This window comes from Salvelinus fontinalis, chromosome 5 (assembly GCF_029448725.1).
Source record: "Salvelinus fontinalis isolate EN_2023a chromosome 5, ASM2944872v1, whole genome shotgun sequence".
Classification (NCBI taxonomy): domain Eukaryota; kingdom Metazoa; phylum Chordata; class Actinopteri; order Salmoniformes; family Salmonidae; genus Salvelinus; species Salvelinus fontinalis.
This window is the reverse complement of record NC_074669.1, coordinates 7,259,390-7,286,409: the sequence shown is the minus strand read 5'-3', so window position 1 is coordinate 7,286,409 and position 27,020 is coordinate 7,259,390. Positions and strand designations below refer to the sequence as shown.

At 43.8% G+C, this 27,020-nt stretch overlaps 4 protein-coding genes and 1 pseudogene across 5 annotated transcripts in view; 2 read left to right on the top strand and 3 right to left on the bottom strand.

The window, feature by feature from the left end:
• Positions 1 to 2,650, bottom strand: part of LOC129855012 (harmonin-like) — a 39,554-nt gene extending 36,904 nt beyond the window's left edge. The window contains exon 1 of the mRNA XM_055922242.1: positions 2,525 to 2,650. Within this exon, the coding sequence (XP_055778217.1) occupies positions 2,525 to 2,560 (36 nt within the window). The 5' untranslated portion in view covers positions 2,561 to 2,650. The remainder of the gene's footprint in view (positions 1 to 2,524) is intronic.
• A 457-nt stretch (positions 2,651 to 3,107) lies between these two features.
• Positions 3,108 to 12,300, top strand: ccdc77 (coiled-coil domain containing 77). The gene is made up of 12 exons (XM_055922236.1): positions 3,108 to 3,178; positions 3,941 to 3,975; positions 4,189 to 4,372; positions 4,477 to 4,619; positions 4,718 to 4,814; positions 4,951 to 5,032; positions 5,951 to 6,039; positions 6,111 to 6,259; positions 9,150 to 9,420; positions 11,165 to 11,290; positions 11,429 to 11,581; positions 11,687 to 12,300. The coding sequence occupies exons 2-12, from the start codon at positions 3,947 to 3,949 to the stop codon at positions 11,831 to 11,833; spliced, it is 1,470 nt and encodes a 489-aa protein (XP_055778211.1). The 5' UTR covers positions 3,108 to 3,178; positions 3,941 to 3,946; the 3' UTR covers positions 11,834 to 12,300.
• A 208-nt stretch (positions 12,301 to 12,508) lies between these two features.
• On the top strand, positions 12,509 to 18,042 carry hdhd5 (haloacid dehalogenase like hydrolase domain containing 5). Its single transcript, XM_055922237.1, has 8 exons — positions 12,509 to 12,874; positions 13,555 to 13,758; positions 14,480 to 14,592; positions 15,463 to 15,556; positions 15,733 to 15,766; positions 15,851 to 16,025; positions 16,138 to 16,326; positions 16,474 to 18,042. The coding sequence occupies exons 1-8, from the start codon at positions 12,761 to 12,763 to the stop codon at positions 16,883 to 16,885; spliced, it is 1,335 nt and encodes a 444-aa protein (XP_055778212.1). The 5' UTR covers positions 12,509 to 12,760; the 3' UTR covers positions 16,886 to 18,042.
• Positions 18,043 to 18,088: 46 nt separating this feature from the next.
• On the bottom strand, positions 18,089 to 21,608 carry LOC129855007 (ras-related protein Rab-19-like). 2 transcript variants are annotated; one of them, XM_055922239.1, is made up of 3 exons: positions 20,336 to 21,608; positions 19,542 to 19,719; positions 18,089 to 19,343 (listed from the first exon to the last, which is right to left on the bottom strand). In XM_055922239.1, exons 1-3 carry the CDS (start codon positions 20,528 to 20,530, stop codon positions 19,075 to 19,077), a joined length of 642 nt encoding a protein of 213 aa, XP_055778214.1. In that variant the 5' UTR covers positions 20,531 to 21,608; the 3' UTR covers positions 18,089 to 19,074. The 2 variants fall into 2 exon arrangements, with proteins under 2 accessions (XP_055778214.1, XP_055778213.1); XM_055922238.1 differs by having other exon boundaries at positions 19,542 to 19,725; positions 20,336 to 21,606.
• Positions 20,438 to 25,679, bottom strand: LOC129855008 (coiled-coil domain-containing protein 34-like; annotated as a pseudogene).
• Between the last annotated feature and the right edge of the window lie 1,341 nt (positions 25,680 to 27,020).

The following is a 27,020-nucleotide window of genomic DNA, read 5'->3' as shown; positions in this document are numbered from 1 at the left end:
TGTTTTGACATTATTAACCTGCATTTGGGAAATGAACAATTGTATGCCTACAATGAATTTTTATATATTTATTTAACTAGGCTAGTCAGTCAAGAACAATCTCTTATTTACAATGACGGCCTACCCCGGCCAAACCCTAACCAACGATGCTGGGCCAATTGTGCGCCGCCCTATGGGACTCCCAATCACGGCCGATTGTGATACAGCCCAGGATCGAACCAGGGTCTGTAGTGACGCCTCTAGCACTGAGATGCAGTGCCCAAGACCGCTGCTTCACTCGGGAGCCCACCTCCTGTTCTTTGTAGTGAATTGCAACACTGTGTGACTGGCTGGACTTCTGCATTTCGTTTAATTTCATTGCATCACTGGTATATACAGTTGAAGTCAGAAGTTTACATACACCTTAGCCAAATACATTTAAACTCAGTTTTTCACAATTCCTGACATTTGATCCTATTAAAATTTCTCTGTCTTAGGTCAGTTAGGATCACCACTTTATTTTAAGAATGTGAAATAATAGTTGAGAGAATGATTTATTTCAGCTTTTATTTCTTCCATCACATTCCCAGTGTGTCAGAAGTTTACATACACTCAATTAGTATTTTGTAGGATTGCCTTTAAATTGTTTAACTTGGGTCAAACATTTCAGGTAGCCTTCCACAAGCTTCCCACAATAAGTTGGGTGAATTTTGGCCCATTCCTCCTGACAGAGCTGGTGTAACTGAGTCAGGTTTGTAGGCCTCCTTGCTCGCACACGCGTTTTCAGTTCTGCCCACAATTTTTCTATAGGACTGAGGTCAGGGCTTTGTGATGGCCACTCCAATACCTTGACTTTGTTGTCCTTAAGCCACAACTTTGGAAGTATGCTTGGGGTCATTGTCCATTTGGAAGACCCATTTGCGACCAACCTTTAACTTCCTGACTGATGTTGTGAGATGTTGCTTCAATATATCCACATAATTTTCCTCCCTCATGATGCCATCTATTTTGTGAAGTGCACCAGTCCCTCCTGCACGAAAGCACCCCCACAACATGATGCTGCCACCCCCGTGCTTCACGGTTGGGATGGTGTTCTTTGGCTTGCAAGCATCCCCCTTTTTCCTTCAAACATAATGATGGGCATTATGGCCAAACAGTTCTATTTTTGTTTCATCAGACCAGAGGACATTTCTCAAAAGTACGATCTTTGTCCCCATGTGCAGTTGCAAACCGTAGTCTGGCTTTTTTTGTGGCGGTTTTGGAGCAGTGGCTTCTTCCTTGCTGAGCGGCCTTTTAGGTTATGTCGATATAGGACTTGTTTTACTGTGGATGTAGACACTTTTGTACCTGTTTCCTCCAGCATCTTCACAAGGTCTTTTGCTGTTGTTCTGGGATTGATTTGCACTTTTCGCACCAAAGTACGTTCATCTCTAGGAGACAGAACGCCTTTCCTTCCTGAGCGGTATGACGGCTGCGTGGTCCCGTGGTGTTTATACTTGCGTACTATTGTTTGTACAGATGCACATGGTACCTTCAGGCGTTTGGATATTGCTCCCAAGGATGAATCAGACTTGTGGAGGTCTACAATTTTGGAGGTGGAGGTCTTAGCTGATTTCTTTTGATTTTCCCATGATGTCAAGCAAAGAGGCACCAAGTTTGAAGGTAGGCCTTGAAATATATTCATAGGTACACCTCCAATTGACTCAAATGATGTCAATAAGTAGCTTCTAAAGCCATGACATCATTTCCTGGATTTTTCCAAGCTGTTTTAAGGAACAGTCAACTTAGTGTATGTTAACTTCTAAACCACTGGAATTGTGATACAGTGAATTATAAGTGAAATAATCTGTCTATGAACAATTGTTGGAAAAATTACTTGTCATAGACAAAGTAGGTGTCCTAACCGACTTGCTAAAACTATAGTTTGTTAACAAGAAATTTGTGGAGTGGTTGAAAAACAGGTTTATGACTCCAACCTAAGTGTATGTAAACTTCCGACTTTAACTGTACGTGTTGGATCAAGAATGACCAACAAACAAAAAATATGTTGGAAAACCCAGAACTTTCTGCAATACACACCAACTAACCAATCAAGAACGCCAACACACATATTTTTGTCATCATGATATACTTTAGCCTAGTTTACCTGTACAGACTCTTCGGACAATCTAAATGTATGTTACTGTATAGCACATACACACATACAGTGTTAAAAAAGAATATATGAAATTAAATATCCTTACATATGAGGGAACAACGTTTAAATCGTACAGATAATGAAGTTGTATAACACACAGTCTAATTTCTCAATTGTGAAATAAAGGATGAAACAATGCAATAAAAATCGAAGACAAAACATATGTTAGTCCGATACTAATTACTTCTCAATACCTATCAAGACATATTAAATGTAAAGGCAGCTGTGTAAAAGCGTTACCCCAACAGGGTTCAGAGTACATCATACCGTGATAACAGCCAAAGAGAAATGAAACAGCAATTGCTTTACTTAACACATTATGCAAATATTTCATTATTAAGTTATTACCTTGTGCCTAAATTCTCGAGCTACTTTTCGTTCCATTTTCGACCCAAAAAAAACGGTGCTACCAACTAGCGTTCAATCCTCCTGTGTGCGATTGTTCCCTACCAAAAGTGGCGCTACCGACAATGAACGCTGGGTAGTAGATGAGTGACACCAGGAGCCCTATTTCGAGAATAGCACTGGGTAACAGATGCTCAGGCGCAGGTCTAGGATCAGCGTACACTCCCCAAATCATAACCTCCATTGATAGGGTAATGAATACAAAACTGGCCTTATATCAGTGTCTAGTCCAGGGGCAAATAATTCATAGCCTTATGCCACGTCCTCTACTACTACTGTAGAGTTAGGTTATTGTAACATATGATAAACTAGTGCCTGTGGCAATTACGTTTCAGGCTTAATTGTCTATGACAAAGAAAAACTTTGTTAGGCTTATATATCACTATTTCCTTATGTAGGCTACCGTAAAACAGTGCGGAAGCTGGTGCAGAAGTCCAGCCGGTCACACCGTGTTTCAATTCACTTCAAAGAACAGTAGGTGGCGGTAAAGCATCGCTACTCGAATCTCACTGCACTTTTTTTTCTCCGAAGAAAGACTTTGTAAACTTCCGGGATCTAAAGAGGCAGACAGTTTGAAGTTTCATGAAACAGTGAAAGGTACGAGAAAACGAATGTCAATATTTAATACAGATTTAGAATCATTGTTGAAATATTGCCATGGGATATGGCACGCAAACCTTTTGCACTGTTATCCACCTGTGTTAGCTATCTTACGCAAGCTAATTTGAGACTTGTTTATGAAGTGAGTGCACCGTTGTTCTAGCTGGCAACTCACTTTGTTAGAACGAACTAGCAAGCTATTATATTTCATAAATACAGTGAATAGACACAGATCGCCACATAGCTAGGTAACCAAGTGGGACCAGTGGTGGTAGCCAGCTGCAGTTACGTTAGCAGTTTCAAACTCCCCGCGTCCTTTTCCACACAGGCGCTTAGCAACGACGGGAAGGAGAGCGGCCATTCTCAATTTGGGAATTACATTGTTTCGAGAAGTCATGTTGGCGAACACCCAGTATCATGGCACAAGTCACAACAACAGATAACTGCTAACGTTATACTTTTTAAATTGTTTTTTTTAACCTTTATTTCACTAGGCAAGTAAGTTAAGAACAAATTCTTATTTACAATTACGGCCAAACCCGGACAATATTGGGCCAATTGTACGTTGCCCTATGGGACTCCCAATCACGATGCAGCCTGGATTATAACCAGGGACTGCAGTGACGCCTCTTGCACTGAGATGTAGTGCCTTAGACCGCTGCGCCACTCGGGATGCCCTACCTAAAACCTCCCAGGCTTTAACACATATCATAACAATCATTTAACTGTGTCTCAAATTGAACAATAAATGTGTTGCAGGTCAACATGTTGGAGTCACCTCCAACAAAAGACCGGTAAGTAAAGGCTACCTATTTTGTTGTTTAATTGTTTCCTCTATCAGATTACAGAATTGTAGTGACCACATCTATTGTGTCTAATCTCATTATTGTGTCTAATCTCCCTACGGCTCCTACTTTAATCTGACTAAGGAATTGTTCCTAGATTGGTTTTATCTTTGTTAGCTTAGTGGGATAATTTCCTCCCTTCTGGGTTGTCTTCCCTTCCAGGCAGACAGACCGCACCCTTGGGGTGGAGGACTCTCCCCTGCCCCCCATCACTGAGCGCCTGGCCTACCTGCGCCCCTCCAGAGAGCTGCTGGAGTTCTACAGGGGGAAGATCGCCCAGTTTGATGGAGAACACGATGACCTGATGCAGATGCTGGAGAAGTACAGAGGCACCACAGAGGACCAGGTGAAATGTGTGGGTGTGTGTGGGTGGGTGCGGGGGGTGCACCCATGCAGACAGAGCAACTGATGGGTGTGTGCTAATCCCCCTGTCTCTCCCTGCCCTCCCAGCACAAGCTGCAGTGGGAGGTGCGACAGCGCGAAGGGGAGATATCTGAGCTGCAGAAGGCTTTGAGTGACATGCAGGTGTACCTCTTCCAGGAGAGGGAACAGGCGCTGCGTCTGTACGCAGAGAATGACAGACTCAAGATCAGGTGAGCCCTCATTTGATTCACAATTACACTTTACAATTGCTATTAACATTTCCAGCTTTACATGAAAAATACAGGTTTTCTATTGTCTTTGTGTTCAGAGAGCTGGAGGACAGGAAGAAAATCCAGCATCTGTTAGCCCTGGTGGGGCCAGACACTGGGGAGATCACCTACTTCCACCGTGACCCTCCACACAAGGTCAGGTGTCACAGTTCCACTTCAGGAAACTTAATTCTACTCCATTGTCTTATTTGACATTACATGATTTCGGAAAGGGATCTATATCTAGTTGGCGACTTACATGACAATTGCCTGTCTGTCTACTGTGCTGTAGGTTAGCATAGCCCAGAAGGAACTAGAGCCCAGAATTCTGGATCATCGGAAGATGGCAAAGTCAAGAACTGGATCTGCAAAAGGTTGAAGAAAATTCTCTGTTTCGTGATTTGATAATTATATTTTAGGGGTATACATATTTAGATGTATCTGTTGGTTTGAGATATTGCAGAAGGTTTATAAGTCAAATCATTCACGATAGCATTTGATCAGGGCCGACCCCAGGCATAAGCGACATAGGCGACCATCGGGGTCTCAACTTACTGTTTGAGTGTTAGAATAGTAGGATACACAAGGTGCAATTTCAAAATGTGGTTGTGCATCAGCAGCTTTTCTCTCATGTCAGTCACTGACAATCACTCAATTAGTCCATGTCAACTAAAATGTTTCAGATTGGTAAGTTAGTCTAGCCAGCTATCTAAACTTCTAGTAATCATGGTTGAATTACAGACCGGGCATCCAGGGTACGTGCCCAGGGGCCCTGACCTCCAGGGGGTCCCCATTTGATTTTGTTATTCACTCTTCACTCAGATATCATATCAACGTGGTATAAGTCATGGCACAATGTGTAGAATTGCAGGAAATTAGCTGTAAAACTACACATTTTTTCTCCGACCAATGCAGAAAGAGTAGAATACCATAACATTTTTTATAAAATAGGAAAATCTTCTCTCTGTCCCATGGCAAAAATGTGTGAGGGGGCCTCCCAACGGAATGTTGCCTAAGGCCCCAAAAGACCAGGGCTGGCCCTGCATTTGATTTTATTTTCCATCTCATAACAATTTTCTCTACCTAAGAGTTCTTCCCTATGTAAGATAAAGATCTTCCCTATGTAAGATAAACCTAAGCCTAAGGAGGGGAGCTACTAAAATCTAATTTAGTAAGTAGGATTACAGTGGGCTCTTAGCGCTAATCAGTTTACGGAAATGTGGAATAATCTGTCTTGGGAGTGCAATATTTCCCTGACTGTGTCACTTAGCCTTGTTTCTGTCTGTGAGCAGAGGGAAGCCGGACATCCAGATCAGAGGGAGTGGTGAATGGAGGAAGCCCAGAGCAGTACAGAAGAGACAACCAGACCTTACTACTACAGGTAGTACGACACACACACTCAAAGCAACTCATTTAGCTCCTTGAACACTATTGAACTGGTGTAATGTGCAGGTGGAGGCACTGCAGGCTCAGATGGAGGAGCAGACTCGTTTGTCCAAAGAGCAGGTGGAGTCTCTGCTGGAGGACAGGAGGATCCACGTGGAGGAGGGACAGGTCCAGCACCAGAGAGACCAGGACCGCATCACCGTACTCACTGACAAGTATGCAAACTACCTACTATACTCTACTGCACTCTTCATATCACTACTACATTTCATATTCCCCCACCCCACATACTGTACCACCAAATTATGTATAGAGAGAGATGTCAAGACTAGAGGCCAGGACTGCATCACTACTCTCACTGTCAGAGTGGCTTCACATCAGGGATGGACATGAGTACTCCAACTGACGTCAAAACTCTATCATCAACCAGAGATCAAAATTAGGACTTGAAGACAACTTTAATTTGCTTTGATTTTAGTGTTCCATTTGTTCATGTGCATTTGCGGGGCACAACAAAAAATAAACCAAGCCAATCGTCACGTAGTTCTTCTCCCTAAATTCCCTTTCCCCTCTGTCTCACTCAATCAATTGTGTTCCGACCCATTCCTCTACACACACATGCTGAGTGCGTACACAAGCGCCCGTTAGGTGTACAGAAATACATATTCAGTAAATATTCAGAAATTATTCGTAGCTCGACTTATTCCACATTTTGTTGTTAAAGCCTGAATTCAAAATAGATTAAATCAATTTTCTCACCCATCTACACACAATACCCCATATTGACAGTGAACATATGTTTTTTTTTTAAATGTTAGCAAATTTAAATTAGATATTTCTGTATTTTTAAAACATGTTTTCACTTTGTCATCATGGGGTATTTTTATTGTGTGTAGATGGGAGGAAAATGTATCTAATCCATTTTTAATTCAGGGTGTAACAACAAAGTGGAATAAGTCGAGGGATATGAATAGTTTCTGAAGGCACTGTAAAATTTAACAAATAAAAAATGGGCTGGTTGACTGACTGAAGTAGGGAAATATGTGTTCCAACAACGAGCGCTGAAATAATTGCGTCCTGTCTTTTTTGCTTAGGCTACTTTCCGAAGTGCTAATGCCATTTAGAATTGGTTAGCCCAGGCTATAATCCCCCTGAACATAGATGGTAAAACTAGAACAAGCATATTTTCATCAGAATCATTGAGCTTAGGCCTACTCACCAAACGGATGTTGTGGCTGTAATTCATCCCCATGCAGTGTTCAATGTGGAATTGTTTAATCCATTTGTACAATTCCAAAGAACAGGCAGAATAAACTAAATTGAACGTCTGTATATTGAAAATAAGACATGTTTTGGTTTATAACCCTGAACTTTGAACTCGTCAAATTGAGCCCCGTTTCAAATGATCACTCTTTGAGAGTAACTGTTTTGACTGTTTCAATGATGTATATAAACCCTGGTGATGATGCTATGTATTGGCCATTAAGAGGCTTTGAAGCATCTTGGGAGAAACTTACAGAAGGACAACCATCTCTGCAGCACTCCACCAATTAGGCCTTTATTGTAGTGTGGCCAGATGGAAGCCACTCCTCAGTTAAAGGCACATGAAAGCCCGCCCAAAAAGCACCTAAAGACTCTCAGACCATGAGAAACAAGATTCTCTGGTCTGATGAAACCGAGATTGAACTATTTTGCCTGAATGCCAAGTGTCACGTCTGGCGGAAACCTGGCAGGCACCATCCCTACGGTGAAGCATGGAGGTGGCAGCATCATGCTGTGGGGATGTTTTTCAGCTGCAGGGACTGGGAGACTAGTCAGAATTGAGGGAAATATGAACAGAGCAACCTGCTCCAGACCGCTCAGTACCTTAGACTGAAGTGAAGGTTCACCTTCCAACAGGACAACAACCCTAAGCATACAGCCAAGACAACGCAAGAGTGGCTTTGGGACAAGTCTCTGAATGTCCTTGAGTGGCCCAGCCAGAGCCCGGACTTGAACCCGATCGAACATCTCTGGAGAGACCTGAAAATAGCTGTGTGTCCCCATCCAACCTTGAGAGGATTTGGGGAGAAATTCCCCAAATACAGGTGTGCCAAGCTTGTAGTGTCATACCCAAGAAGAATCGAGGCTGTAATCGCTGCCAAAGGTGCATCAACAAAGTACTGAGTAAAGCGTCTGAATACTTATGTAATATCTCCCAGACCCCCCCCCCAAATGGTACAAATTTGTAAACATTCCTAAAAACCTGTTTTTGCTTTGTCATTATGGGATATTGTGTGTAGGTTGATGAAGGGGGAAAAAACGATGTAATCAAATTTAGAATAAGACTGTAACCTAAAAAAATATAGAAAAAGTCAAGGGGTCTGAATACTTTCCGAAGGCACTTTATTACATCGTTTTTTTGTATAAAATAGTTGTCTTGACTGTGATAAGGGCTCAGGAAATTAGTGTCTTGTCTGCTACAAGAAAGTGTCACTGCTGAGGTTACTGCCTTTTTGAAGTTTGTGTTCCATAATATAATGTAACTGGTTGATATTACAGTTTCAATAAATTAATCTTAAATGGCACTTGTTTTTTTATATTGAATGAATATACACTGAATATACAAATCTATAAGAACACCTGTACTGGGCCTCCCGAGAGGCGCAGCTGTCTAAGGCTCTGCATCGCAGTGCTAGAGGCGTCATTACAGACCCGGGTTCGATTCCGTGGGAAGCATTGGAGTCAACATGGGCCAGCATCCCTGTGGATGCTTTTGACATCTTGTAGAGTCCTGCCCCAACAAATTGAGGCTGTTCTGAGGGAAAAAGAGGGGGTGCAACACAATATTAGGAATGTGTTCTTTATTTTTGGCATACTCACTGTATATGGGGCAATTTGGATTTGTTATCCTGTAAAGGTTATGTTAAATCAGGCGTTGTTGGGATATAGATAAATGCGCATGTTTTTTTCCCAATGCGGGCCTGAGTAAAAATCATCGGAGTACTCCCAACAGTCAAACAATTTAAAATGCCGATCCTAGTTCACATACCACTATCCTGAATACATGTACACTCTCCCTTCCTCTCTGTCCCGCTCCTTGTCCCTCTCTACTCTCCCTCCCAGGCTGGACCGAACCCAGAACCTGCTGTACGAGAGCACCAGGGACTTCCTACAGCTGAAGTTTGAGACGCGGGCCCACGAGAAGGGCTGGATGGTGGAGAAGGACCGGCTGCTGCGAGAGCTAGACTCAACCCAGGACCGTCTGAGGAAAGCCAGTGATGGTCACGGGAGGGAGCAGCCGGTACCAGGATCCAGAGGACACGGCAGCAGCATGGCTCTGCTTCTAACCCAGCCCCAGCCTGACACACAGCACGTCCACAGGGAGGAGCTCAGGGTGGGTAGTGGTACACATGCTTCAGATCAGAGATCTTACATCATTGGGGTCATGTCCCATCCAACACCTCAAATAAAGGAGTGTGTCTCTTACGTTTTTTATTTTGTGATAGGGCTGTTACGGTGACCATATTTCTGCCACACGGCAGTCACGATTCATGATCGCAGTCAAATTCCACCTGAACGTTGAGTCACGGTAACTAGGCTTCTCCAAAACGGTGCTCTGATGCCGCTGATGGTCATTAGTAGCCTACCAAACTTGCTAATGGCCTGGTACTCAGGGCTCTATTGTCTCTCTAATCACTCTGACATCAATGCAAATGCAGTCGAAAATCAAATCAAACACTTCATGAGTTTGAGCGGAATAGGATCACCTGTTGCACACCGAGAGCCAGCTCCTCGTAGCTGGTTGATGCATGGAATGAAATAAGTGTTCTTATAAGCCCATGTTGCACAACATTTCTATAGGCTATGTAATTGCGTGTGAGAACCGTTTTGATGGCCTCTATTAAAAAGAGGAAGACCCCATCAGATTTCTATAGGCCTACTATATTTATTTCTGAACTTTCCAAATATTTAGCACATTGCTTTGCTTTACAACCGGAGTAGCCTACCTACCTGGCTGGCATGAAAATGAACCGCGCGAAAAGCTCCCTTCAATCAGATGATGATAATAGCCCATTCTATATCAAAACTAATGTCACACACATGATTTAGTATATGTAAAGACAACATTACATTTAGAATAGTCTGACGGGGGAGAATATTATCACTTGTTAATGATGCCCAGCGTGTGCAGTCAAAGGCAAGAAACAGAGCATGCATTTTGTGACTTTTTCATATCATAGTCGCCTGCATCATGAAGCCTAGCCCATGGGCCTATATGTTTTGATAAGGTTTATATTACAACTAAAATAGCCTAGTCTATAGGCCTATGACTCCTGGAACAGGGTTGGAGAGCCCAAAGCCTACAGAGCCTCTGTCAGAGTGACCATCGAGTTCTTGGTCACCTCCCTAACCAAGGTCCTTCTCCCCCGATTGCTCAGTTTGGCCAGGCATCCAGAGCTAGGAAGAGTCTTGGTGGTTCCAAACTTCTTCCATTTAAGAATGATGGAGGCCACTGTGTTCTTGGGGACCTTCAATGCTGTATCAATGTTTTGGTACCCTTCCTCAGATCTTTGCCTCAACACAATCCTGTCTGAGCTCTATGGATAATTCCCTCGACCTTATGGCTTGGTGTTTGAACTGACATGCACTGTCAACTATGGGACCTTATATAGACAGGTGTGTGCCTTTCCAAATCATGTCCAATCAATTGAATTTACCACAGATGGACTCCAATGAAGTTGTAGAAACATCTCAAGGATGATCAATGGAAACAGGATGCAGCTGATCTCAGTTTCGAGTCTCATAGCAAAGGGTCTGAATACTTATGTAAAGCTTTTAGTTTTTTTATTTGTAATACATTTGCAAAAATGTATAACCTGTTTTCACTTTGTTATTATGAGGTATTGTGTGTAGATTGATTGCTTTTATTTCATCCATTTTAGAATAAGGCTGTAACGTAACAAAATGTGGAAAATTGGAAGGGGTCTAGATACGTTTCGAATGCACTGTGTATATACAGTGCCTTTGGAAATTATTCAGACCCCTTGACTTTTTCCACATTTTGTTATGTTACAGCCTTATTCTAAAAATGGATTTCCTGTTGTGTTGTTGGGTACTGCTATTTCCTGTGGCCCCAGACAGTGCAGGAAGAGCTGAAGCAGGCCCACCGCCTGGCTGAGATGTACAGGGAGCAGTGTGTTACCCTGGAGACAGACCTGGCTCAGATCAGAGAGGAGGGGGACATGGGCAGGGAGATTTTCAAGGTGCGTAGCCACGAATCCTTACAGGATATGAATAATTCTGACTACGCCATGTATATTTTGCTAAATTATTGTTTGTGTTATACATTGTGGTGTGTGTGGGTGTTTACTTCACTGTGTTTTGCTCATCTTTGTGTGTAGGATCGGTCAGACAAGATGGCGAAGCGTCTTCAGATGACGACCCAGCGGTACGAGGCCCTGGAGAAGAGGAGGGCTATGGAGGTGGAGGGCTTCAAGACCGACATCAAACACCTCCGGCAGAAACTCAAAGATGTGGAGAAACAGCTTTTCAAGGTGAGTAGCAGGTGAATGTTGTGTACCGAGGTGTGTTAGCTGTTGTATGTTTACTTAGCTTCTATGTGCAGGCTCATGTGTGGGTATGGTATCTGTGTGTTTCAGGTCACACTGAACGTGGGCCCGAATCAGGACCTGGCCATCCTACACGAAGTGCGTCAGACCAACGCTCGGACCAAGAAGGTCCAGGGGGAGCTGAAGACCCTGAAGGCCAAGATCTACGGCCTGGAGAACGACCTCCGATACAGCTGAGATTTTAAAAGCACACTGGGGACTGGGGACCAGGGTACTGTTCAGTTGCCCACACAACAGGAAATGTTTTGAAACTGAATAATTTAGCATTGTTGTTGGACAATTTAACTTAGGACTCCCGACTCATCATGATCCTGTATTCCCCCTTTGACATGCTAAGTGTGATTTTTTTTTTTCTTCTGACATCTGATATGAGAGGCACATGTGCTGCATATCAAAAATGTCTCACGATTTAGAAAAAAAATTATGTTTAGGTTTTAGGCCAAGGAGACCTGGGTGTGTATGACATGTCTTACATTTCCTATTACATTGATACAGTAATTAAATACAAACAGGACAAGATGAACAATGTGCACATAAAAGTTCATTCTAGACAAACTTGTTTTCCACTACTGATTTATCTATTGTGTGTTGCTATGAAAGACCGAGTGTGTGTTTCATTTGGTCAATAAAGATGTATTTTATAATTTATTGTAATAACTAGATTGACAATGCATGTTTACACGTCAAATGCACAATTAGGACATCTAGATACATTAAACATGTTTGATGTTTCCTCTGAACAGAAACAGACCGCAATCAAAATCTCTAAATCGAAACTTTATTTTAGGAAAGGAAGTCCATTGGCTCAATTCGATGTAGAAATCGTCACTTCCATAAAATTGAGATGTGCGCAAGCGCGGTATGGGTTGACACTGACGGAAAGCAAGCAAGCCAAAGCGTGGCCATCTGTTATTCATATGGCAGCTTGCTATCAAGTTTAGAGATGGCACACTTTTCACTTTCTATTGTCGTGTATGATATAGCTAGCTACGTTGTTCCTATAGCTAGTTAGTGCTTGGTAGTGTGTAACGTTAATGCTGTTGTGTTTTTTGTCTGTAGTGATTGTTTTAGCTAGCTTAAGCTTGCTAGCTAACGTTAGAGGAAATGGCAGAGTTACTGCAAAGATGTAACGTTTTGAAATTTGGTTGGCGACTCCTGAAATCAAGTCACGCAGGAGCAGGCAAACAACTTCATATCTCATCACAGAGTTCCAGCAATGTAAGTCGAATGTTTCATTGTTGATTCTGGCTCGTTTATAGTTAGCTAGCTAACTAATTACCGAAATCAAACTTTGATTCAAAGTGTGGTCACTATTCACATTCCAGATAGCTAACTACAAATCTCCGTTTCAAACGCAGTTTTCCAATCTGGTGACTTTGATAGTAGTTTACCATGCAAATGCCATTGACTGAATATTTTCACCCGAGTTGGCAAGATTAGCTAGACAGTTTCCCATGTGACACCTTTACACTTAGCTGTAATTAATTAGTCACAGTCCCTGCCAAGGTTGTGTCCTAAAATACCCTCCCAACCGGCTTTAACTTGAAAGAGCTGGTTGACAGGGACATAAAATAGTGCATGTAAACACACCACTAGAATGCAGTCTGTCTTTACCTGTCCTGTCCTTGGCTTGGACAACCCTTCTACAGAAGGGGACCAGTTCAGGACATTGCTGTTGAGTTGTTTAACTGTTACGTTGGTCGCTGTATCACTGCAGACTAATCCCACTACTAACCCACTTTAAAGGCCGACCATAAAGAAAATGAGGGTGGTCTGGTCCAGCATGTAGGCCTAAGGCCTATACACATACAAGGATGCAAGACCATTACCATAAACCATCGTCTCAAAGTCCACTGAAGAAAGGCTGCACGTCACACACCATTCATCTGTCTCTACAGGGCCACAACTTGTTCGGGCTCCTCTTCGACATCGATGGGGTGCTAGTGCGGGGCCGCACACCCATCCCTGCAGCCAAACAGATCTTTAGGAGCTTGGTGGACAGGAAGGGGAAGTACAAAGTGCCTGTGGTGTTTGTGACCAACGCAGGGAACTCTATGAGGCAGACCAAAGCTGAACAACTGTCTCACCTGCTGGAAGTGGAGGTGAGAGATGCGTCATATTGTCATATAGCACCAAACAATCCTGCACTAAAATCTGGGTCATACTGACATGTCTCACCTTCTGGAGGTGGAGGTCAGTGATGGATTTGGTCATATTGTAACCAACAATCCTGGACTAACATCTGGGTTATATTGTCATGTTGCACCCAACACTCCTCCACTAACATCTGGGTTATATTGTAACCAACACTCCTCCACTAACATCTGGGTTATATTGTCATATTGCACCCAACACTCCTCCACTAACATCTGGGTTATATTGTCATGTTGCACCCAACACTCCTCCACTAACATCTGGGTTATATTGTCATATTGCACCCAACACTCCTCCACTAACATCTGGGTTATATTGTCATGTTGCACCCAACACTCCTCCACTAACATCTGGGTTATATTGTCATATTGCACCCAACACTCCTCCACTAACATCTGGGTTATATTGTAACCAACAATCCTCCACTAACATCTGGGTTATATTGTAACCAACACTCCTCCACTAACATCTGGGTTATATTGTCATGTTGCACCCAACACTCCTCCACTAACATCTGGGTTATATTGTAACCAACACTCCTCCACTAACATCTGGGTTATATTGTAACCAACACTCCTCCACTAACATCTGGGTTATATTGCATGCAACAATCCTGCACTAACTGGTTCTGTGCTTTACTGATTGTTTTGCTTGTGTTTTCCACCGCAGGTGTTTCCAGACCAGGTGATGCTGTCCCACAGTCCTTTGCGTATGTTCAGTCAGTATCACAACATGTGTGTGCTGGTGTCAGGCCAGGGCCCAGTGGTGGAAGTGGCTCACAAGTATCCTTACTAATCTCCAGGCAGAGCAGTGTTCATAGGGGTGACTCTTTCCATGATATTTGAAGAGAGATAGATTACCTATGTAACAGAGCAGCAGTGATAATTGGGACGACGACTGTGAGATGTCTAGGGATATACACAACATTTTAGTCATTTAAAAGTGGTGAATAGCAATATACTATATATAGATTAATTCTCTATTGTCCTCAAAGGATATCCTTTCACAGCCAACTATGTCAACTGTACACTGAGATCAAAACTGATGGGCAGACTGTAATACAACAGAAGACATCTATTGAGCAAACTAAGCACACATTTGTTTTCCTGAGCCGTTCAGTAACCCAAGAAATATGAGGTCTTTGTATAGATTTTGGCTTGAACTGTTTGGCAAACAGTAGGACAGTGAAAGGGGAAATCTGCAGTTTAAACAATTACAAAGCCCCCCATTGTTGCAGTAAACAGCTGAGGGATGGGGCTGGAGAATTGTAACCACTCTCAAATTCATAGACATAGTTTTTGATGCAAGGACTGACCATGATGATAAATGATAGTTTAAGCCATGTTTTGAGGCTTTAGTGTTTGTTTACAATTGCAAAGTTTACAAACAGTGGCGTAAAACAAGCCTCTATTTTGGGTTCTCATAGGGTAAGAGAGCTGAAAAAAGCTCATGAGGCATTTATAAGTTATATTATTCAAGAATCAATGGGTATATCATTAATTTAAAAGTCCAATAATTTAAAAGGATTAATGTCAGGAAACCTTTTTAAATTCTCATTGTCGTGCTGCTCTCCCTTTATGAATGTGTTTCATTGTCTTGCTCTGTTTAATGTTCTGTTATTTTGAGTTTGACCTTAATCTATCCAACAACAGTCTGGGATTTCAGAATGTTGTGACCATAGACATGCTGAGGGATGCCTATCCGCTTCAGGACATGGTGGATCACAACAGAAGACCCAAAGACATGGTGAGGATTTAGTTGGAGGAGAAAGAGCGTGACTTGGGTTGTGTTCAGCAGGAACAAACTAATAATGGTATGAAAGAGGAGAATGGAGAGCTAAATTAGACGTTTGTGACGCATCAATTCTTATGCATTTACCATTCGTATCTCCAGCATGTTTACAGTGTTGAATTATCTTACAGGTTCCACCAAGTAAAGAGTTACCCCCGATAGAAGGTAATATATACAAATAAAACAAATATTTTGAAACTTACGGAAGATTGATTTTTGACTGACTGTCTTCAACATTGTTTTTTTTAGCCATCATTCTGTTTGGTGAGCCAGTCAGATGGGAGACCAACCTCCAGCTAATAATGGATGTGCTCTTAACCAATGGGAAGCCTGGGAATGCCCTGACAACACTGCAGTATCCTCACATTCCAGTGCTGGCCTGTAACATGGACCTGATGTGGGTAGCTGAGGCCAAGAACCCCAGGTGGGAACACACGCACTTCCACTCAGAGAATACCATCAAGGCAATTTAGGTCTTGTAGCCAAATTGTTGTAAACAACAGAACATGTGTGTTGTAAATATCCCTGTTTGCTAGGTTTGGTCACGGTATGTTTCTGGTGTGTCTGGAGAGTCTGTATAAGAAGGTGACTGGCTGTGAGCTGAAGTATGATGCTCTGATCGGAAAGCCCAGTGTGGTGACCTATAACTATGCTGAGCTGCTCATCAGACAGCAGGCTGAGAGTCTGGGCTGGACTGAACCTGTGGAGAGACTCTACGCCATCGGGTGAGACTGCCTGCCTGGGTTACATACTGTTTACGCCATCGGGTGACTGCCTGCCCGCCCGGCATAGATACTGTTTCAATCTGTGTATTCCATCTTGTCTAACTCAAGCCCCCTTAACACTCTGCCTTTACTCCGTCTCTCCCTCAGTGACAACCCCATGGCAGACATCTACGGCGCCAACCTCTACAACCGCTACCTACAGTCCTGCCACCGCACCCGGGCCCTGATGCAGCTCGGAGGGGGGGAGCCTCAGAGCCAACCCCTGGAGGACCCCCACGAAATGACCTGTGCCGAGATGGGAGGGGTTACAGGGGCGTACGGGGGCGAGGAGCCCCTCCCTGTGGGGTGCAGCTCCATCCTGGTGTGTACGGGGGTGTACAGCCGGGACCAGCAGGAACTGCCCCCTGACCCCAGGCATACGGTTACAGAGCATCGGATCTTCCACGGTCACAGGGACTTCCGCTTTGACCCCAACCTGACCCAGCCATCCTTCATGGTGCAGGATGTGAAGGAGGCTGTGGAGCTGGTGTTCCAGCAGGAGGGATGGCCCCTGGAGTAGGGGCCTGAGTCCTAATACTGTCCTGTACCCTGGTCACAGCACTGCTTGCCAAGTCAATTAACAGCAGCTCAATGTCTGGGTCTCTGAGGCTGTGTTTACACATGCAGCCCAATTCTGATTTATTTTCTTATCTTTTTCAGAGCTGATCTGATTAATCAAAAGACAAATGAGTGGCAAGAAAATCTAAATTGTGCCGCCTGTGTAAACACAGCCTCTCTTTGGTTAGGACAGGCTCTAAGAGTTCACATAGACCCCTCTGTGACCAAGATACTTCAAAACGTCCTCAACTGCCTCACTCGGCCATGCTAGTACAGTCGCTCATACAGCGAATTACATCACACGTCTAGAATGTCCATGCACATTTACCATACTGTACTGCCATTGAGATTTCCCTAACTTTTATATTTCTGTTGCGTGTCCTGTTCTAAGGAGTGTAGTATGCTGACTAGACCTGTTTAGTTCCGTGCACGAGCATTGCAAAATGTATGCATGTTATTCAATCAGTTCATCCAAACTGCACGCGGGCGTAGTCAGGTGCTAAAATAGAATTTTGGTATTTTAATCTGCGTGTCATGAACGCGTCTGGTGGGGAGAAACAAAATCAACATGTGCACGATGTTTGAATATGTAATGCTATCTGTTGTGGCTATCATGACTGTTTTCGGCTTGATGAATAATATTCTTAGTGGACTGAATACATGAAATACACTGTTGATAGGCCATTTACTTTACTGTAATGGGTTAGCTTTTACGATATATTTGTCTATCCAGGCTTGTAGCAGAATCACAGGAACAACTTCATACAAGTGACCAGTTTAAGTTCAGGAATGTTCTTTGATGGACTCCACAATTGATGCAAGGCTTGTTGTTCCATTTACCATGAACTAAACATCTGACTGTTCAAGTAACGTTTGGAGCGTCTTACAATAGCCATTACCATGTGAAGGCAGGCCATTGTGGGGATGTAAAGCATTTTGTATTTTTTAAACAATTTATTTTTATGAGATTGTTATTGAGTGTTTTATGCAGGGATGTCAACATTTTTAGCTATGTTCAATTGGCCAAAAGTTCTGAGGGAAAGACTTGTGACTGGAATTGTCATAAATACAACACTGTATTTGACAAATTGAAGGACAATAAAGTGTTCACTGAAACCAGTCTTTCTCCCCACCGGTCGTGGAAATTCAGTACTGAGAGACTTGGTAATTTCTTCAAACAATCATCTTTAATATTGATGAATTATTGTAATAATGAGACCGTTAGGCTGAGAGTCTGAATCATACAGACAATGCAGTTCATATACCCAGAATGCTTGGTTCTACCCCTCCCATATAGATTGGGGGGGCACCATGAGCCAATCCTATCTCTATCTACACCCCCGACCCTGGCCTAATTTCCCAGGCCAGGATGTTTAAGAACCATTGAGGCCTTTATTCTACTCCTCTAACAGTCACAACCTCCCCACATCCTGTCCCTGGAAGGCCAGCTGTAGGTTTTATCACCGGGAAGCTAGAGTGGACACCATAAAACTCAGCATTAGCAGGACAGAAATCTCACTGTTTAAGTAAATAATTGTTACATATCCAACAAATAAAGTAAATACATCATTCCCCCCCCATGTACGATAAGCCACAGGTGGCATGGGATACTTTTAACATTAACATTTTACATTTTAGTCATTTAGCAGATGCTCTTATCCAGAGCGACTTACAGTAGAGTGCATACATTTTATTACATTTTACATACTGAGACAAGGATATCCCTACCGGCCAAACCCTCCCTAACCCGGACGACGCTATGCCAATTGTGCGTCGCCCCACGGACCTCCCGGTTGCGACAGAGCCTGGGCGCGAACCCAGAGACTCTGGTGGCACAGCTAGCACTGCGATGCAGTGCCCTAGACCACTGCGCCACCCGGGAGGCCTTTAAGTACTGGTAACAAGTGTTTGACTACTGGTACACTCAGTGGCAGTGATATTTGCCATTATCAGTAGAGTACTCATATCACATCCACACAATATAGTACACTCATCCCCTTCCCGAAGCACACTTCTTGACAGCACCTGTAGATGTAAGCCGTCGAAAACGAGTGGGCTTTGTTGCTTTACATCTACAAGGTCAAGGGACTGTGTAGGCGATGTTGATTCCAGACAAGTTATCAGCACCACAAACCCTCCCACGCAATTCTCTCAACAACATGACTTCCTGTCTGTAGGATCGGCGCCATGGATTGGATGGGAGTTTGGGAAGATGTGTGGGGAGGCCTGTGAGTGTTGGTCTGTGACGGCGAGGCCGTTCCTCACCATCAGCTCCCGGGCCATGAGCATGAAGGCTGCCTCCACATTCTGGGCCTCCTTCGCAGAGGTCTCCAGGGCGGCCAGTGCACCCCTCCCCTCAGCCAGGGTACAGGCATCCTCAAACAGCACCTGTCTCTCCGACTGCCGGTCTGACTTGTTCCCTAGGAGAGAAGAGCAAAGGAAGTTACAGATGGAAATGTGTCTTTCTATTTTAGTTTCTGTTGATGAAAGTTGGTGTCAGACATTTCTCTCACCCGCCAGAAGATGAGCACCACATCTGTTATGTCATTAACAACTCAAGTAGGCTTTTTAACAGAGTTTATATAAAGCCATGTGTTTCCTGTGTCTCTCCCACCCACCAATGAGGATGAGCACAACGCTTGCAGCCCCGTCTTGTTCCACTTCCTGGATCCAGTGTGTCAAAGAGTCAAAGGTTGGCCGGCGTGTGATGTCGTAGGCCACTATGGCGCCGTGGGCGCTGCGGTAATAACTCTGGGTGATTGAGCGGAAACGCTCCTGTCCAGCTGTGTCCCACACCTGCAGCTGAGGAGACGACACACACTTCAGCTGGAGAACACACACACACTACAGTAATTCCTTACACACACACTCAGCTAAGGAACAAAGTGTCCGTTGAAAAACCACCCCTAGCACTTTCCCCAAGATCGGTGAACATTCCCCTAAACACATTGGAAGGCCAGCTGGAGACCATATTGCTTACACCTATCCAGTCGTTTCGGCAAACACTCAACAGGGAAGTGACTGTGGGTTGTTTATTTACATACATCACTGTGGAGGAGAAACTGGTACAGGGAGGTTTGGCACTAATTCATGGACAAGATGTTAAGGTCCAAAATCATCTCCCTTCCCTTTTTCAAATACACAGACAAACATGCACCTAGAAAAACACTTATACCGTTCATACACTCAGTTGTAGTCATTTGGCGTACACCCAGAAAATACACAGCGGGGTGATCAAATGTTAGTTAGACCACCCCTGTTCTTTTGACTATGTATAAGGATTTGCACTGTGTAAAGACAGTTGTGCTAGCTAGGCCTATTGACAAAACTGAAATAATGACACAGCAAAGACATGTCCTGTACGTATGATTGATTATCCTACAAAAATAGAGAATGTACACATGCTTCTTACCTTGACCTTCCTGCCATTGATGAGCATGGTTCTGACGGTGAAATCCACCCCGATAGTGTTCTGCTGTTTCTCCATGAAGACACCAGATTTAAATCTCTGGACCACGCAGGTCTTCCCCACGTCTGAGTCTCCCACCAGGACAATCTTAAAGAGGAAGTCAAAGGAGTCGTCCTGCTCCAGCACAGAGGACTGCATGGTAAGGGATCACCACAGGGCCAGTCAGACACCACTAAACTAGGGCCAGGCTGAGATGCCCTGCAGCAGTGACAGAACTGGTTCTCTACTCTGTACGTTGTTAGATGCATCAATAACAGTTGAAACTGTTGACAGAGATTGGTCACATCCTACTCAGAAACATGGGGAGAACTCTTCCTCAAGAGGAGCTAAAGAAGTACATGAATATTTCCTACTTGAACTATGTCCCTTTTACTCAGATTGTCTTGGGGAACTGAATAAACAAAACAAAAAAATGGTAGTTACGCAGAAAATACATTGCTGAAGAAGTATTGAAGATAAGGCTTCAGTAGTCGATATCCTCTACAAGTGTTCCCTACTCGGCACTGCTTCAGTAGTCGATATCCTCTACAAGTGTTCCCTACTCGGCACTGCTTCAGTAGTCGATATCCTCTACAAGTGTTCCCTACTCGGCACTGCTTCAGTAGTCGATATCCTCTACAAGTGTTCCCTACTCAGCACCGCTTCAGTAGTCTGTATCCTCTACAAGTGTTCCCTACTCAGCACCGCTTCAGTAGTCTGTATCCTCTACAAGTGTTCCCTACTCGGCACTGCTTCAGTAGTCTGTATCCTCTACAAGTGTTCCCTACTCAGCACCGCTTCAGTAGTCGATATCCTCTACAAGTGTTCCCCACTCGGCACTGCTTCAGTAGTCGATATCCTCTACAAGTGTTCCCCACTCGGCACTGCTTCAGTAGTCGATATCCTCTACAAGTGTTCCCTACTCGGCACCGCTTCAGTAGTCTGTATCCTCTACAAGTGTTCCCTACTCGGCACCGCTTCAGGTATTTCCTCAGGTGAGATCATTACACACTAAATAAAATGTTGACCTCCAACAGATTCTGTCACAGTAGAAACAACATCACATATAACATGTTATTCCTCAATATGCTGGAACTTTTTAATTTCCATTTAGGATAGGTTGTATACATCCAAATCACTCATTCCTCCAACTGCTTCCCTGTGCAGTTAGTGTACTTATGCATATCCCTCTCTCTACTCTGTTGTTCTCCCCACTCTCATTCGTTCACAGACCGCTAAGGTACACCCCTTACCTTTCCTGGCAGGTGCGAATATCAGTTGCCTGGCCACCTGCACCGCTGCGTCTTGGGAATTGTAGTTTTCTAGGCAAGGTCCAGGGTCTGTGAGGACAGGAAGGAGGGATTAGTCAGTGAGAAGTTTCTTGTTTATCAAGAAATCACATCTAAGACTTGTCTCTGGGTGCTTACAAGGCTCACTACTGTAGGTACACATCCTTCAACAGAGGGAATCACTCCTATAGCTGCTCCTGGAGAAATGGAACCACGACTCTTTTGTCTCGACAGCTGTCATTTGGACCCCAGCTGCATATAAAACACTGAGAAACACACACACGAAGACAGAGACACATGGGCTGCCCCTCTATCACTATTTGCCACCTCCTGACTGCCGTCAACTAACACATTCCAGTGCATTCAGAACCACACGATAAAGGCTAAGTATAGAGCAGGCGAAAAAACACAAGACAAACACTTAGGCATTTACCAGTAAACATCTTGGGTGGGGTAGGGCAGATAGATTGTAGCTTCCATCAATGTAATTGTCTGCATCATTTCCAATACTGTGTATATATAGTATATATATATATAGTATATATATATATAGTATATATACATATATATTTCCCTTAATTATTTTCCCCAAACCCTACCACCCCTCCACTAATTGGAGTAAACTAATAGACAACAACACTTAGGCTTCTACTTCTAGCTTATACATACTATATACATTTTACGGACACAGTATATTTGACAAAAGTTATTTTGTTTGTTTTTAATTCCATTCTTTAGCTACCCTCAACCCCTCCCATCTATATCTGACGAGCATCTAGTTTTGATTTCTATTTGCCATATATTTTTAACTGTGTTGTTTAACAAAAGTTCTGAACCCGTTTACATTAACGGGCCCAGTGTATTTTACATTAGTTATCTTGTTGTTTTTAGACATCTTGTTAATGAGGGCTGATTTAATTTAATCTGTGGAATGAATCCATTTGACCTCAATCGATACAATGACCTTCTTCCTCTCTCTACTGACACACTGGTTCGTTGTCATCTCAGCCCACAGAAGCACATGGACACAAGGCTGGACACAGAACAATGCATGTGAGTGAAAGGCACTGTGCACCATACCTGGCCACCATTTTGTTCTTCAGTGTGTGTGTCACATGATGGTTCCACATTAAGTACTGTAGCCTGAGGAATGTTTATCTTTCACCCACTGACACCATATCTCCTGTTATTGGCTACACACACACACATCCTACTATTGACTACATGCACACAAACACCCACCCACTGACACCATATCTCCTGTTATTGACTAATATTCTACAGCTCTCTACTGATGTGACCATGTTAGCATTTTTGTTAGCACTTTTTTCCCACTGTATCTGAGAAATACAGTTTGGGGAGAATTCAGACCGGAGTTGCGTGCGTAAATGGAACTTCTTTCCCTTTTTATGAATCTTTTTTTTGTACGGGTATTCTGACCTTGAATTTTATTATGGGCAACGCATGTGTCAGCCAGGTATTCATTTGGGGTGGAGCTTGCAGAAATTGAGGTGTGTCAACAGATTCTGACCTTGACTTAATTCCCTCATAATTAGCATTCTCCACAAAGTGTATATGGCACAATGACAACACTAAACAAGGTGAAGACCGTTATGTCACCTCGTGGGCAGCCGGGTGCCTTGGGACTGGGTCGACTCTTGTCCTGTGCACAAAGCCATTTCTTAAACTTCCCCTCTGCTCTCTGTCTGCGCTCCCTCTACTGGCTGCCTCCTCCTGTTACAACACAAGCGGTCCAACCTCAGGACCGGAACATCTCATACTAGTTTCCATGGAAACCAAAGCTAATTTGTCAGAAACATTCAAACCCTAGTTCAAATTAACATTTACAGGAATTTGCCTTGCGTTAATTCAGTTCCACAAGTTCATATCAACTTCATATCAACGTATTCAGCAAACTGCAAAGCATTCAGCAAACTGCTGTATTCTTCAATAACATTGTTTAGTTGTGTGTTGTTGCTCATTAGTTAGCATGAGAGAGAAAATGGAAATATTTTGCAAATGGCTAACATGACGATCTCTTCTAACAACAGGCTAATGTAGAGAGCAAAGCAACAAAACATTTCCAAGATTTTCATTCGTTTTCCTCTTTTTCCATTCTCACAGTTAACGGTTCTGAATAATTATATGAATAATTCTACAAGGCTCCTGTTAAGGAACCTACATTCTCTCTGTATTTTCTCCAGGTTCTTCCTCTGTAACCACTCTCTGTACTTCTCCTCTGCTTTCTCTTCAATCTCCCTCTGCATCTCCTTCTGCCCCTTGCTCTCCTTCAGCTGTTTCTCCTGGAGATGGCAAACAATAACACAAAAATTACTCCCACCTTTAGGTGCCCAGATACTGTACGCATCAGAAAGCACACAAACTGCACGGTTCCTCTCTGGGATTGTGCTAATAACTGGGTGAAAAGAAGGGGGCTCTTCATCTGCAGCCACTCCTGAATCATCTCCTCCACCACCTTCTTCATCTTCTTCTTCTACTACTGCTCCCTCTACGGTTCCTCATTCCTCTCCTTCAGTAGGCGCTCCATGTGGAGACATTTGCGACCCTAATTTACAGAACTGAAAATATCAATAATTATCAACAACTAAGTTATCGGGCCTCCCGGGTGGCGCAGTGGTCTAGGGCACTGCATCGCAGTGCTAACTGCGCCACCAGAGTCTCTGGGTTCGCGCCCAGGCTCTGTCGCAGCCGGCCGCGACCGGGAGGTCCGTGGGGCGACGCACAATTGGCATAGCGTCGTCCGGGGTAGGGAGGGTTTGGCCAGTAGGGATATCCTTGTCTCATCGCGCTCCAGCGACTCCTGTGGCGGGCCGGGCGCAGTGCGCGCCAACCAAGGGGGCCAGGTACACGGTGTTTCCTCCGACACATTGGTGCGGCTGGCTTCCGGGTTGGAGGCGCGCTGTGTTAAGTAGCAGTACGGCTGGTTGGGTTGTGCTTCGGAGGACGCATGGCTTTCGACCTTCGTCTCTCCCGAGCCCGTACGGGAGTTGTAGCGAAGAGACAAGGTAGTAATTACTAGCGATTGGATACCACGAAAATTGGGGAGAAAATGGGATAAAAAAACAACAACAAAAAAACAACTAAGTTATCAAATTCTGACTCAAATGCAAACAGGAGTTGCCGAAAAGAGAAAAAAAAGAAAAAGATATGCCAGTGCACCTCCTCTGCTTTCTTTTTGCTCCTCTTTGGCTTTGTAGACCAGCCACCTCTCTCATGCAAAGAGAGAGATGCCTCTAGATCCTCCACCTCGGTCACTGCTGTCCTCTCTGGGGGCTTCTGTGGTGGATCATGTTTCCATGGCAAAAATAAAAACACGAAGCAGACAGACTCTTTGGTCCTTTAAAAACCTGCTTGCTGTATGTAAAACAGCTATGTGCTGTAGCTTGGAAAATAAATACATTTATCTCTGGATGACAACATAATGCTTTTTGTTTCCAACATTAGGGTTGTTTTCTTAAAGAAGTTATATCCGCTTCATGTTTTGTTTCCTTGCCACGATACTAACGAGTATCGTGATACTGGTATCACCCGGCCCTAATGGATTGCTGTCATACATTATCCATATACTGCTTACAGGGTAAGGAAACCAATGTCCCATTTTGTCATTTGGGTAAACTATCCCCTTACTTGTTGATGAGGGGATCAACCCTAGCTAAACAGCGGGTGGTGCTAATGACAATTTAGCTCATTTTCTGCTGAGTCAAGTTGGGTAATACTGCTCTTGTACACCAACCATATCTGATGGGTGAGAGGGGTCTGGCGTCTTTACTCTGTGTGGCTGAGGTGTCTATCTGATGGGTGTGGTGACCTGCAGACAGGTCCTCATCACTCTCATAGCTGTCGTGTTGGTAAATGGGGGAGAGCAGAGGGTAGGTGGCATCGCGTGTCGAGTCATAGTCCACACTTTTGGATCGGTGCAGTTCCCTGCCACTGTCCTGGTACATCTTCAGAGGAGTTCAGCTTAAACTCTTGGAAGCAGAGGCAGGGAAGCTTGACATCTTCCCCCCTGTTATCAAACAAACAAATGACTTGAGCTAAGAAAGAGCACAAGCCATTTTTATTTTGTGGATCCTCTTGCTGATGTATTGTGCAGTCACAGAGAAGGAAATTAGTTAGTTTAAACAACTTGATAAAATATAGATGTGTCAGCAACAAAGCAAATCTATGCAAAGGGGATCCTAAAACTGAACAGCAACTCCTATGAACAGCAGTAATTCATGTTAATCTAGCGAGCGTCATGTACATGGCTACCTGAACGTTTACAGACCAGCCAAATCAGAGCTTCAAAGACCCACCAGCTTGACCACACATTAGTAAAGTTATCCAAGCTATTTGCAGGGCTGAACAGCCCTAGCAAGCCTAGCAGACTGTTGTTGAATATGGTTAGGATTAATTACTGTAAAAGGGTCAGACAGCTAATCCTCTGGCACTAGCTTCCCTTGGCTAGTTAGCTATCTAGTTAGGTAGCACGTTTGCCAGTTAGCAAATGAGCTAGTTAGCTAGTTAGCTAGTTATGCGTGCAATTTGTTGCTTTGCTTTGTCTCAGACTATTGCAGCATAGATACTGGAGGCTATGTGCTAGGGTCAGTCTGTCCAATCTGGTGTCCTGTGTGAACTTAAGTATACTCCCTCTAATTCTCTCAGGACCTGAGCCTAGGACCATGCCTTAAGACCATCTGGCCTGATGATTCCTGGCTGTCCCCAGTCATGCTGCTGCTCCAGTTTCAACTGTTCTGCCTGCAGCTATGGAACATTGAACTGTTCACTGGATGTGCTACCTTGTCTGTTGCACCCTCTACAACAATTGTGATTATTATTTGAACCTGCTGGTCATCTGTTACGGATACAGGTATCCTGTGAGTATTTGTTTTTTTCTCCTTCTGCCCTAGTCACAGGTGGCAGTCATCAGTCGCCAATCAGTCATCAATCTGAAGACACACCTCCTCCTTTTCCCTTACCCAATCACATTCCCTTTCCCTTGGTTTAAAAACCCAGTCAGTTGTTTTCCCAAACGCTCTCTCTTTCTGTTTGGATTGAGCTATTATCTCTTCTTGTTTTGGTGCCTACATCTCACTTTGTCCGTTATCCTGTGAGTATGTATGGTTGTGTTGAATGGCTGTTTGTTTGTTGGTGGGAAAAGGGGATGCCAAGACAAGTCGCCCATGGGCATACATTACCCGTAGGAAAACATTGTCTAAGAATCCTAGTTAGAACTGGGTGGACCACCCACTGTATTTTATTGGTTAGTTAGCTAGCGGTTATTGAAGCAGGTAAGACTAGCTTAGGGGTTTTGGGATATTTATTATTTCTTTCCTTGGGTCCAGCTCAGCCTGTTTTCC